Source organism: Hyperolius riggenbachi, chromosome 2 (assembly GCF_040937935.1).
Source record: "Hyperolius riggenbachi isolate aHypRig1 chromosome 2, aHypRig1.pri, whole genome shotgun sequence".
NCBI lineage: Eukaryota > Metazoa > Chordata > Amphibia > Anura > Hyperoliidae > Hyperolius > Hyperolius riggenbachi.
Window position 1 is genome coordinate 139,037,888 of NC_090647.1, and position 13,911 is coordinate 139,051,798.

General features: G+C 46.0%; 1 protein-coding gene across 1 annotated transcript in view; it reads left to right on the top strand.

Moving 5' to 3' along the window:
- Positions 1–13,911, top strand: part of LOC137545828 (retinol dehydrogenase 7-like) — a 60,507-nt gene that overhangs the window by 14,964 nt on the left and 31,632 nt on the right. The window contains exon 2 of the mRNA XM_068267505.1: positions 3,526–3,851. Coding sequence (XP_068123606.1) covers positions 3,539–3,851 — 313 coding nt within the window. The 5' untranslated portion in view covers positions 3,526–3,538. The remainder of the gene's footprint in view (positions 1–3,525; positions 3,852–13,911) is intronic.

Below are 13,911 nucleotides of genomic sequence, written 5' to 3' on the forward strand. Positions count from 1 at the left end.
ATACTACTTCTTCTGAGTATGGCAATACCACATGTGTGGCACTTTTTTGCAGACTAACTGCGCTAAGGGGCCCAAAGTCCAATGAGGACCTTTAGGCTTTACAGGGGTGCTTACAATTTACCACCCCCAAAATGCCAGGACAGTAAACACCCCCCACAAATGACCCCATTTTGGAAAGTAGACACTTCAAGGTATTCAGAGAGGGGCATGGTGAGTCCGTGGCAGATTTCATTTTTTTCTTTGTCACAAGTTAGCAGAAATGGAAACTTTTTTTTTGTCTCAAAGCGTAATTTTCTGCTAACTTGTGAAAAAAAAAAAATCTTCTATGAACTCACCATGCCTCTCAGTGAATACTTTGGGATGTCTAATGGGGTCATTTGGGGGGTATTTATACTATCCTGGAATTTTAGCACCTCATGAAACATGACAGGTGCTCAGAAGATGCTTCAAAATGGGAAAATTCACTTTTCGCACCATAGTTTGTAAACACTATAACTTTTACCCAAACCAATAAATATACACTGAATGGTTTTTTTTTCTATCAAAGACATGTAGCACAATAAATTTGGACAAAAATGTATACAGAAATTTTACTTTATTTGAAAAATGTCAGCACAGAAGTAAAAAAATTTTTTTTTTACAAAATGCATGTCTTTTTTGATGAATATAATAAAAACTAAAACTCGCAGCAGCAATTAAATAGCACCAAAAGAAAGCTGTATCAGTGACAGGAAAAGGAGGGAAAATTCATTTAGATAGTAGGTTGTATGACCGAGCAATAAACCGTTAAATCTGCAGTGGTCTGAATGGAAAAAAAGGCTCTGGTCCTTAAGGGGTAGAAAGACTGTGGTCCTCAAGTGGTTAAGATACTACTAATGCTTACCAATACTCAGTTTGCTGGAACCAAAGACTGTAATGTCCATGGTCACTGATCATCTAGATCTATTAGTTAATTAGCGAGCTCAGAAAGTTAAGGAATTCCTCCGACTGTCCAACAGTGAAGTAAATCCTTTAAGCTGCTGAATTAAAGTGTACTAGACATCTGAAAGGCTAAAGATTTGATACTTACTCTGGGCTTCCTCCAGCTCCTTAAGCTTTTCTGAGTCCCTCCCGTCCTCCTGTGGGCCCCCTGTTCAGCCACGATCAGCCAAGGGAACAGGCTCAGTCGTGTCAGTCATGGCCTTAGTTCTGAGCCTGCGCAGTACAGCCCGGAGGACGTCCGATGACGCCAGCGCACCGGCGTGGAACGCACAATGGAGCGCAGAAGAGACCCGACCTGGCCGCCGGCCTGGCCAGGTCGGGTCGGCCTGCCACTGGAGACCACCGGGAGCCTGCGGAGCGGCGCCGAGGGCACCTCCTGCCTGCCACGGGCTGGAAGAAGCCCCAGGTAAGTGTATAAGGATTTTTATTTTTTTTTTCATAGTCCCTGAACCTTCCCTTTAAGGAGAATAGTGGGTACCAGTCAAAAATTTTTTTTTTCAAAAAGGCCTTGTAGTCTTTGAGAAAATAGATTTTAAAAATGCAAAGAAAAATGTTTTCTCACACTGTCATTTTTCTGAGTTTAAAAAACATTTTTTTTTTTGCATAATCGATTTTCTCAAGAACTACAAGGTCTTTTTGGAAAATATTTTTTGACATGTAATCACTGTTCTCCTTAACCACTTGAGGACCCACCCTTTACCCACTCCCTTAAGGACCAACGTTATTTTTTGTGATCTGTGCTGGGTGGGCTCTGCAGCCCCCAGCACAGATCATGTTTCATGCAGAGCGATCAGATCGCCCCCCTTTTTCCCCCCTATGGGGATGATGTGCAGGGGGGGTCTGATCGCTCCGGTGGGCAGGCATGTTGCGGGGGGGGGGGCACCTCAAAGCCCCCCTCCGCGGCGAAATTCCCCCCTCCCTCTCCTACCTCCTCATCCCCGGTGATCAGGGCTGCACAGGACGCTATCCGTCCTGTGCAGCCAGTGAAAGGCTGTCCCCTGTCACATGGCGGCGATCCCCGGCCGTTGATTGGCCGGGGATCGCCGATCTGCCTTACGGCGCTGCTGCGCAGCAGCGCCGTACAATGTAAACAAAGGAGACAAATGTCTCCTACATTTACATTTAGTCTGCGAGCCGCAATCAGCGGCTCGCAGGCTATTCACAGAGACCCGCTCCGTGATCTAACAGGAAACGGCCGCTCGCACGAGCGGCCTTTCCTGATTAATTAGGGAGGCACCTGGCGACGCACAGTTGCGTCGCTGGTCCTCCAGCTACCACTTTGCAGCCGCACGGTATGAGTGTGCGGTCGGCAAGTGGTTAACATACTGTATGTAGCAAGTGCCAATATCATGTAAGGAGGCTTTGCTATTTACTGCTAAAGTTGACAGAAAATTAAGGGAAATTTTAGGCAAAATTACAAATAGCTATACTAAATCAATTGAATTTACGGATCGCAAATATAGGCGTAAATGTATGTGAAGTTTCACGTAATCGTAATTAGCTGATTTACAATCATCACTAATTGTTGTCCAGGAACTAGTCAAGCCCGCTGAATGTTTATATTGGACTCTAGCAAGAGAAAGAGAACTGTTAGTCTCTGTAGACATTCAATGAGGACTCCTTATTTAAAAATGTTCCGTGCCAAATGGAACTGAGACATTGAAAATTAGAGTTCTATAATAGAAATTTAGGAAGTTACACTAACCCAGAGCCGGGACAAGGTCCTCCAGGCTCCAGCACCCAAGGCTGAGACACCAAAGTGCGCCCCTCCATCTCTCCCACCCCAGCCGTCACACACTGATTGCTCTTAGACTAAGAGGCACCTCAGGACCCCCAACACCTTAATCTCTAGTTATCTGGCTTGTAGTCACTTCCATGTATCTCCTTTTCTTATTTCATTCTGCTTCAAACACAATTAGGAATGACAGCTGAATGAATTGTGCACCCCCTCCTACACTGCGCCCTGAGGCTGGAGCCTCTCCAGCCTATGCCTCTGCCCGGCCCTGCACTAACCTTTCCTCCCTAGCTTCAAAGTCACAGGTTAAAGATATCATAAGTAAATAGTACCTAAAAGTCAGTTGGAGAAAACTTTCCTGCACTCGAAAAATTGTCTTATTGTAGTGCTTAACGTTACACTAATTTCTGAACTAACCTTTCTCTCCACAGTACAAGTCAATCCAGGTGGACGAATGTATTTAAGATTTAATGTTTGGATGGTTTGATAAACGCCTATTTATTTCCTGTATGTTTGCTTGAACTTCCTATACAGTTGTTATAGACAACATACCTCATTGATTACAGTTATTAAACAGGAGACATAGTTTGCTCTATTAAAAAAGTTTTTCATGTTCACATTTCAAACAAACCATTTCAGCTCTTTCAAAAACCTTAAACTGAGTACTAACCACTTAGCTTGGTTACACTGGGCAGCAGCAGTAGTAGTATGTATGATGAGCATCTTGGAATAGAACCAAATTTAGATCATACAGGACCAAATAATGATAAATATGTTTTTTTTTTTTTTTTTTTGTTTTTGTTTTTCAGAACAGACTTAAATATGTTCCTTCTTCTGCTAGCTGTGTTGGGTATAATTCTTTTGTACAGATGGCACAGACAGTGCCAGATACTGGAGAATCTGACAGATAAATATGTCTTCATCACTGGATGTGACACAGGGCTTGGGAATCTGCTGGCCAAGCAGCTGGACAGACGTGGCATGAAGGTTCTGGCGGCTTGTCTGACACAGATCGGGGCTGAGAACCTGAAAAAGGAGACATCAAGTAGACTGCAGACAAGAATCCTGGATGTCACTGATACCACAAGTGTGAGCTCTGCAGCTGAGTGGGTGTCGGCCACTGTTGGAAATGCAGGTGATGTCATTTTCATATGCATGATTTGTACAGAAGCACAGATTCTCAATCTTGTATACTTTTCATGGGATCCTATTGTAGCAAATTAAAGATTAACTGCTGTGACAATTACACATATTTAACTTACTTATATTATTGTACAACATGCAGCCAATAAAATCTGCCTGCTTAACCTCCTTAGCGGTATGCCGATGTCCCCATGCATAATTAATGCGATTAAATGGCTGTAAAAGATTTAGCTAGCACCAGGCTAGCTAGTGCAAGTGTCCAGCTCCCCCCGATTGCCTGCAACCTCCCCCCTTCCCCCGATCCCCCCGTTAACCATTTCAGCCCGCGGGGATTTTTCACCTTCTGCAGCAGAGCAATTTTCACCTCCCATTTATTCCCTAATAACTTTATCACTATTTATCACAATGAATTGATCTACTGTATATCTTGCTTTTTCTGCCACTAATTAGTTGGTACAATTTGCTAAGAATTATTTTTTTCTAAATGCATTTTAACAGGAAAAATAAGAAAAAAATGGGAAAAAATCATTATTTCTCAGTTTTTGGCCATTATAGCTTTAAAATAATACGTGCTACCATAATTAAAACCTATGTATTTTATTTGCTCATTTTTCTTGTTTATTACATCATTTAAATGTTGTCCCTATCACAATGTATGGCGCCAATATTTTATTTAGAAATAAAGGTGCATTTTTTCAGTTTTGCATCCATCACTATTTACAAGCTTATAATTTAAAAAATGGTTGTAATATACACTCTTCACATGCATATTTTAAAAAATCAGACCCTTAGGTAACTATTTATGTTTTTTTTTGTTTGTTTGTTTTTCATTAAAAATTAAATTTGGATAATTTTTGGTGTGGGAAATAAACAGTTAATTTTAAATGTAAAAATGTGTGTTTCTTGTTCTAAAAAATGTATGTAGATGTAGTTTACTATTTAACCACAAGATGGCCACAGTGAGTTTGGTATTTTTTTCCAGTCCTCCTAGCTTCCCGGAAGCAGATAGAGGACGGAAACTTTTTTTTTTCTCAGAAACACCGCGGCCTCTGATAAGAGGCCATCGGTTTCTCTGCTGCGGACGATTTGGATCAATTAACGGGAACTGTGTTCCCATTGACTGATCCCTGGGCTACCGGGGGAAGCACGGGGGTGTGCAAGCGCTCCCGCGATTGCACGTGGGAGTGCGCCGATGCGCGCATTGGCAATGCAGCAGCCGCCTGGACGTGAGGATCACGTCCGGGCGGCTGAAATGGTTAATACAGTACGCAGCCTGGATCCAGCGATCACGCAGCCATAGTGAAGATCGGAGCTGTGCGGGGAGGCTGCGTCAATCTCTAGATCCAGGCTGGGTAATGTATAAACGGGGGATTGGAGAGGATTGGGGGTGCCGGACACTTGTATCAGTTAGCCTAGTGCTAGCTAAACATTTTACAGCCATTCGATCGCATTAATTAACTTTGGGGACACAAACTGGCAAAACCTGAGCAGCGTAACGCTCAGGAGGTTAATAAGCTTTCCAAAAGCAGAAGCCAACTTGTTACACAAGTTCTCTGGTAGTTATGTTCCGGTGTCTGCTTCCATATGTCAGAAGGTTCTGGAACAGTTCATGACTACCTCATCAAAACTGGCAAGGCTGGCTCATTAACAAGGCAAAAGCCTTGGTGAAAGCCTAGAGATTGGCTAGTGACAATGGGCCTGGTTTCCACTTACTTTGATCCACTTATCCCTCTCCTTACCCAAAAAAAGGGATTGCACGTCGAATAGGCTTAAAGCAAATCTGAACTGTAAAATAAAAACCAAAATAAACATACACACGTCATACTTATTTCGCATGTATTCTGCTCACCAATCTTCTTCTATCTTGTGTCCTGTTTGTCCACTGTGATCGATGGCGTTATCTGTCCTCCATTTTAAAAATGCCAATGACAGCTTCCAGGGTCAGCACTTCGTTAAACAGTAATATCGCATGAGCCATAGGGAAACATGGACATTACCTTGCACATCAGTTGTTGTTTAAGTTATAACTGATAGCAACTGATATAGTGAGAGAGGGCCCTCCGCTTCCGGAAAGACAAGACTGTCTAGATCAAGTCAGAACTGGAAGGAATCATTGATAGAAGAAATCCTGAGAGTAGTCAGTATGTCATATACATTTGCAGGTACATCATGTGTTTATTTTAAATAATTTTAGTCGGTTCAGGTTCACTTTAAGTTGGTACTTTATAAGATCAGACAGGTAGTGCTTTTTAAGCCTCTCCAAAATAGTTACACCATATTCTATTGGCAGCCAGTGTACTACTCAAGAGAAGAGCTCTGTATCGATTAGCAACTGGGATACCTGTGCTCAAGTAGACTGGATAGAAGAATATCCACCAAACTCTAAGTATAGTGGGTCAGATGTACTTTTAGGGCAGTTTGCTTTTCCCTGATTCCATTGGAAATAGAGTCTATCTCTTTATTCGCACACTGGCTGCTGTTAGAATACAGTGTAACTGTTTTGGAGATACTTAAATGCAGGGGTGCTCGGGTACCTCTTTTCAAAATCAGAATTGATCCGGATCAGGATACCCTGATATCCGGATCTGGATTGGATATCCAAATCCGAACTTTGAGATATCTGCATTCATGCGGATATCCGAACGCATTATCCGGGCTATCCGAGTGGATTCGGATACCCGGATAGAAAAAACGGAAGTGCCCTTTAAATTGCTTTAAAAACGTTTTTTAGGGTTAATGAGGCATGTAGCATCATTATTTTTTAAAGGGAAACACTAATTGATGATGTGAGGACTTAAAATCCCCCCCCCACCCAAAAAAAAAATTGGCTGTCAATTAATATTAGGCCTAGGTTCCAGACAGCGGTCATGCAGCCCACATTGTGTCCACCGTCCATTCCAACTGGGACATGACAGTTTTCAGCCAAGATACCTCCAAAAAAATACACAGCAATTGTGTTTTCGGTTAAATATAGGTGGTATCAGTGGCCTGTGGCACCCTGGTCTGGCGGTGGAAGCTGCACAGGCAGCAGGAGCAGGGCAATGCAGCAGCAGCAGGTGTAACGTGTGCCAGGAGCATGCCAGACGTGGCACGTGGCAATTGGCACTTAGCACGTGTCACGTGGCACTTGGTACGTGTCACTTGACACTTGACACCTGTCACGCGGCACTTGCCATGTGTCACGCGGCACTTGCCACGTGTCACGTGGCACTTGCCAAGTGTCACGTGACAAGTGCCACGTGTCACTTGCCACGTGTCACGTGGAACTTGCCAAGTGCCACGTGACACGTGCCACATGACACGTGGCATGTGACACTTGGAAAGTGCCATGTAAAACTTGGCAAGTGCCAAGTGACACGTGACACGTGACACTTGGCAAGTGCCACATGACACGTGCCAAGTGCCACGTACCACGTGACACATGGCAAGTGACACGTGACACGTACCAAGTGCTAAGTGACAATCAGCAGAGGAAAAGACACTAACTGTCACACTGGCACTGCTTACAGCACAGCAGTTCTGTAGAAAGCTAACACAATAGTACTACTACTCTAACAACTACTAGCACTGGCTGCAGTACCACAGTAGTACTAACTACACAATAACATAGTAATCCTATCCCCTAATCCCTAACCTAACCTATACCTAAGGCTAATAGCTGGCCAGCAGGCAGCAGCTGGCCTGGTCTGTGCACAGCACACATGCAGACACATAGCAGCTGCCTGCAGCACACACTCTGGCCTAGTGCACACCGGAGCGTTTCCGCTGCGGTTTGCGATCTGCTTGCGGGTGCGGATCCGCTAGGGTAATGTATTTCAATGGGCTGGTGCACACCAGAGCGGGAGGCGTTTTGCAGAAACGCATACTCCCGGGCTGCTGCAGATTTTGGATTGCGGATGCGTTTCTGCCTCAATGTTAAGTATAGGAAAACCACAAACCGCTCTGAAAAACGGCACTTCAGAGCGGTTTGCCAGGCGGTTTTTGTTACAGTAGCTGTTCAGTAACAGCTTTACTGTAACAATACATGAAATCTACTATACCAAAACCGCTACACAAAACCGCAAAACGCTAGCTGAAACGCTGCAGAAAAAGAAGAAAAAGCGTTTCAAAATCTGCTAGCATTTTGCGGATCTGCTAGCGGTTTTTGGTGTGCACCAGGCCTCTGACTGTCACACAAATGACATCAAGCTAATTAATGATTTAACAATAGTGTAGTGATAGTGAAGGGGTTAGTCACTGAACTGCTTTCGGTTTATCACTACTAGGCCAGCAGCAGTGGCTCACACACTCTGACTGTCATACAATGACATCAATCAAGCTAATTAACGATTTAACAATAGTGTAGTGATAGTAGTGAAGGGGTTAATCACTGAACAGCTTATCACTGTGTACAGCCCTTGCTACTAGGCCCAGCAGCACTGGAGCACACACTCTGACTGTCACACTATGACATCAATCAAGCTAATTAACGATTTAACAATAGTGTGGTGATAGTAGTGAAGGGGTTAATCACTGAACAGCTTTAGGTTTATAACTGTGTACAGCCCTTAGTTGTTAGGCCACCAGCACTGGAGCATGTCTCTCAGTGAGCATTCAGCAAGCTAAGACGATATGTCTCATCATGGCAGCCCTCCTTATTATACAGGGCGACTGGCCAGTGTTCCTTTCTGTGATTGGGTGCCAGGGTTTAGGCTGGGAGCCCTCTGGTTGGCTCAATGAGGTCAGGTAGGGCTGGCCAGGGTTCCCCTCTGTGATTGGTTGCTAGGGTTTCTGCTGGGAGCCCTCTGATTGGCTCCAGGATGTCATCTTCTTAGTTATAGTATTTCAGATGCGTATATCAGCAATATCCATGGATATCCACATTATGCGGCCAAATATCCACAGATAGCAAGCCGGATTTTTTTTTAAATCCAGAATCCAAATCCGAATCGGATAGCGTAAAAAAGTTATGATATCCGGGATACCCGGATATCCGGAATCCAGATGAGTGCCCTCTAAATTGCTTTAAAACGTTTTTTAGGGTAAATGAGGCATGTAGCATCATTATTTTTTAAAGGGAAACACTAATTAATGATGTGAGGACTTAAAATCCCCCCCCCCCCCAAAAAAAATGCTGTCAATTGACATTAGGCCTAGGTTCCAGACGGCGGTCGTGTAGCCCACATTGTGTCCAAAGTCCAACCGCACAACTGGGACATGACAGTTTTCAGCCAAGACACCTCCAAAAAATTACGCAGCAATCGTGTTTTGGGTTAAACATAGGTGGTATCAGTGGCCTGTGGCACCCTGGTCTGACGGTGGGAGCTGCACAGGCAGCAGGAGCAGGGCAATGCAGCAGCAGCAGGTGTAACGTGTGCCAGTAGCATGCCGGACGTGGTAATTGGCACTTAGTACGTGTCATGTGGCACTTGGCATGTGTCATGTGGCACATGTCACTTGGCACTTGCCACGTGTCACTTGCCATGTGTCACGTGGCACTGGCACTTGTGCCATGGGACACGTGGCAAGTGCCACGGGACACTTGGCAAGTGCCAGGTGACATTTGGCAAGTGCCACGTGACACATGGCAAGTGCCACATGACACGTGGCAAGTGACACGTGGCAAGTGACACGTGGCAAGTGCCAAGTGACACGTGCCAAATGCCACGTGACACGAGGTAAGTGCCACGTGACACTTGGAAAGTGACACGTGGCAAGTGCCATGTGACACGTGGCAAGTGCCACGTGACACATACCAAGTGTCACATGTCAAGTGCCGAGTGACAGTCAGACAGCAGAGGAGAAGACACTAGTGCACACTAACTGTCACACTGGCACTGCTCACAGTTCAAAGTTCTGTAGAAAGCTAACACAGCAATACTACTACTCTAACAACTACTAGCACTGACTGCAGTACTACAGTACTAACTACACAATAACATAGTAATCCTATCCCCTAATCCCTAACCTAACCTATACCTAAGACTAATAGCTGGCCAGCAGGCAGCAACTGGCCTGGTCTGTGCACAGCACACACACAGACTCATAGCAGCTGCCTGCAGCACACACTATGACTGTCACACAAATGGCATCAAGCTAATTAATGATTTAAAAATAGTGTAGTGATAGTGAAGGGGTTAATCACTGAACAGCTTTTGGTTTATCACTGCTAGGCCAGCAGCACTGGTGCACACACTCTGACTGTCATACAATGACATCATCAAGCTAATTAACGATTTAACAATAAAGTAGTGATAGTAGTGAAGGGGTTAATCACTGAACAGCTTTAGGTTTATAACTGTGTACAGCACTTAGTTGCTAGGCCACCAGCACTGGAGCATGTCTCCCAGTGAGCATTCAGCAAGCTAAGACGATATGTCTCATCGTGGCAGCCCTCCTTATTATACAGGGGGCTGGCCAGTGTTCCTTTCTCTGATTGGCTCCAGGACGTCATCTCTTTAGTCACAGTATTTCGGATATCCGCAAAATCCGTGGATATCTATGTTATGCGGCCAAATATCCGCAGATAGCTAGCCAGATTTAAAATAAAATCCAGAATCCGAATCCGAATCGGATAGCGTAAAAAAGTTCTGATATCCGTGTTACCCGGATATCCGGAATACGGATGAGCATCCCTGTATAAATGGACCCTGATTAGTCATTAAAAATGAAATTGGTACTTACCTGGGGCTTCCTCCAGCCCACCGTAGGCCCCGAGGTCCCCCAAGCATCCTCCTGGCTACTCTCTCGGTGCCGTTACTTTGGGCTGAAAGTCGTTCCGTATACTTCCTGGATGTCGTGATGACACGTAGTGGCCAGCATGATGATGCGGAGCGTGGCCATCCAGGAAGAATACGGACGACTTTCAGCCCGAAGCTCACCCATAACGGAGCCCTCAGCGGGACTGGGAGAGGAGCCAGGAGGATGCCAGGAGGACTATGATGGGCTGGAGGAAGCTCTGGGTAAGTACCAATTTCCTTTTTTTACTACTGCTCAGGATCCCAGTGAACCTTAACCAATGAAATGATTAGTTGTACGATGTGACATTATCCACCCACTTGTCCAGGTTCGGTGCTTCCAGGGCCTTCCAATCAGTACAGTGAAAGCAGGCTTGAAGTTGGAGCTTGGCCTAACTTGACCATACTTTAGAGGACTTAATGGCTGGTTTTGATGTCTATAGGTGCCTCCTGTAGGTGGCGATAGGGTGGATGAGGCAGTGATCAGAGGAGCCAAGTGCTGCCCATGGGACAGCTTTGTATGCATCTTTCAGGGCCGTGTAGCAGTGGTCGAGTACGTTAAAGTCCCTGGTGGGGCAGGCAACATGATGCTGGTAGCATGGCAGCTCATGGTGGAGGTTGGTTCTGTTGAAGTCTTCCATCATTATGAACGATTCCGGTAGGGCTGTCTCCCACTGGGAGATGGAGTTGCTCAGGTCAAGCAGGGCAGATTTTACATCAGAGTCCGAAGGGATGTACACTCCAGCAAGGACATAGGAGGAGAACTCCCTTGGCAAGTAGATTGGCCTGCAGTTTACAAGTAGGAAGCACTTCGAGGGTAGAACTAATGTATTGGGGCACCAGGCAGAGCTGATGTAGAAGCAGACACTGCCGCCTCTCTTTTTTCCAGAGAGGTTAGAGTCTCGGTCAGTTTGCATGAGGCTGAACCCTGGGTGTGGTAGGGTATCATCTTGGATATCCTTGTGTAGCTACCTCTCTGTGAAGCAGTGGACTGCAGTGTTTTTAACTAGCTCCCTCCGGTCACTAAAGAGAAGCAGATCGTCCAGCTTGTTATGGAGGGAGTGTATATTTGTAAGCAGGACTGACCTCAGACCTTTTTTCTTTAGCCTCGCAAGGGTACCTAAATGGCAACCCCTTCACCGATGGCCACCATAGGACCCTGGAACAGATGCCGAAATTCCCTGGGCATGGCTCCAGACAGAACTGAACACTAGCCTGTCCTGGGGGTAGAGGAACCGCATGATTCCCACTGGAGGAGGTGCGACCTGGTGAACGTGATACGCATAATGAGGGTTATGATGTCAAGCCTGATACAATAAAGCTGATTTTAGTAGAGCAGAAGTGCCGGATGTTCATCTATCTCATAGGCATGAAACAGTTTTGGGTGACAGAATTAGTGATGGACGAACTTTCCAAAAATCAGTTCACAAGCGGTCCTGAACAATTCCGCGTCCGTTCTCAAACCGCCATAGACTTCAATAGGCAGGCAAAAGCTCACACCTGTAGTGACTATTTCTGGCCACAAAACCTATTTAACCTCCTTAGGTTTCTCAGGCCCCGCTGGGCCGATTTGCATAAATTATTTTTATACACGCAGCTAGCACTTTGCTAGCTGCATGTTACTTACGATCGCCGCCGCTCTACGCTGATTCGCCGCTACCCCCCCCGCGTTAGAGTGTGCCCCCCCCCAAGACCCTGTGCGCTGCCTGGCTAATCAGTGCCAGGCAGCGCTGAGAGGTGGATCGGGACTCTCTCTGACGTCACGACGCCGATGACGTCGGTGATGTCATCGCGCCCGTCACCATGGCGACGGGGAAAGCCCTCATGGAAATCCCGTTTAGAACGGGATTTTCTGATGCGCCTGATTGCCAGAGGCAATCGGAGGGGGTGGGGGGATGCCGCTACTCTGCGGCTATCATGTAGCTAGCGCTAGGCTAGCTACATGATTTAAAAAAAAAACATTTTAAAAATAGTGCTACGCTGCCTCGCTGACGGATTTAACTGACCGCCAGGGAGGTTAAAAGCTCCTTAATGGGTCCTAACACCAGTCCTAAAACCACATTACCGTTCTAAATTTGTGTCATTAAGTGCTTTAAAACATCCAGCGTGTACACGTAAATCAGGTAATGTGAGGGTTAGGCCCAGTTCACACTGGCAGCGTTTACCGCACCGCAAACAACCGCAAAGAACTTTAGTGATAATGTCAGGTGAGCAAATAATTGTTTTTACTAGTTGACACCTTCCAGGACTTAAATGTTAGTCCTCTTGGCAGCAATATTTGTGTAGTGGTGACGGTCGTGTGCGTGTGCGAGAGTGAACACGATCACAGTTTCCAGCCCTTGGAATATAAATGTTTGAAAAATTATGTTTTAAAGTAGCCGCTGCAGCAAAAGCCTTGAAAATTATTGAACTGAATGTCACTCAACTCAGGTGACAGTTAGGTTTATGTCATTTTCAACAATCAGCAACAAAAAGGCCTTGCCAGTATGATGAACTGAACTGCAGTGCCAGTGAGGTCTTTTACAGGACAATACTGTAAATGTAACAGGAGTGGTGGACACTCAGGTGCTTTGGTGAACTGAATGTCACTTAACCTTCCTGGCGGTAACCCCGAACGTAGTTCGGGGTAAGCCGCGCAGGAGGTTTTCTCAGGCCCTGCTGGGCCGATTTGCTTAATATTTTTTTGCTGCACGCAGCTAGCACTTTGCTAGCTGCATCAGCACACCGATCGCCGCTGCCCCGCGCTCGATCGCGGCTATCCGTCGCGCCGCGCGACCCCCCCCCAGACCCCGTGCGCTGCCTGGCCAATCAGTGCCAGGCAGCGCTGAGGGGTGGATCGGGACTCCCAATGACGTCACGATGTCGCTGACGTCACTGACGTCATCCCGCCCCGTCGCCATGGCGATGGGAGAAGCCCTTTCAGGAAATCCCGTTCTTTGAATGGGATTTCCTGATCGGAGATCGCCGAAGGCGATCGAAGCGGGCGGGGGGAGCCTTGGGCTCGCTACATGATTTTAAAAAAAAAAAAAACTGCTGCGCTGCCTCCTGGCGGAAATCATTAGACTGCCAGGAGGGTTAAAGAGACTCTGTAACAATTTTTTGTTCTATCCTATAAGTTCCTATGGCTGTTCTAATGTGATCTGGCTTACTGCAGCCTTTCCTAATTGCACTGTCTCTGTAATAAATCTTATCTCCTTTCCTCTGTCGTGTCTGTCGGGCTAAGGCTTAAATGTGTGGAATGTGCAGGGCTGCTTGTGATTGGATAGAAGCGATACACACCCTCTGCAGGCCCCCTGCACACTCTGTATGACTCACACACTCTGTTTGTGTGAGCCT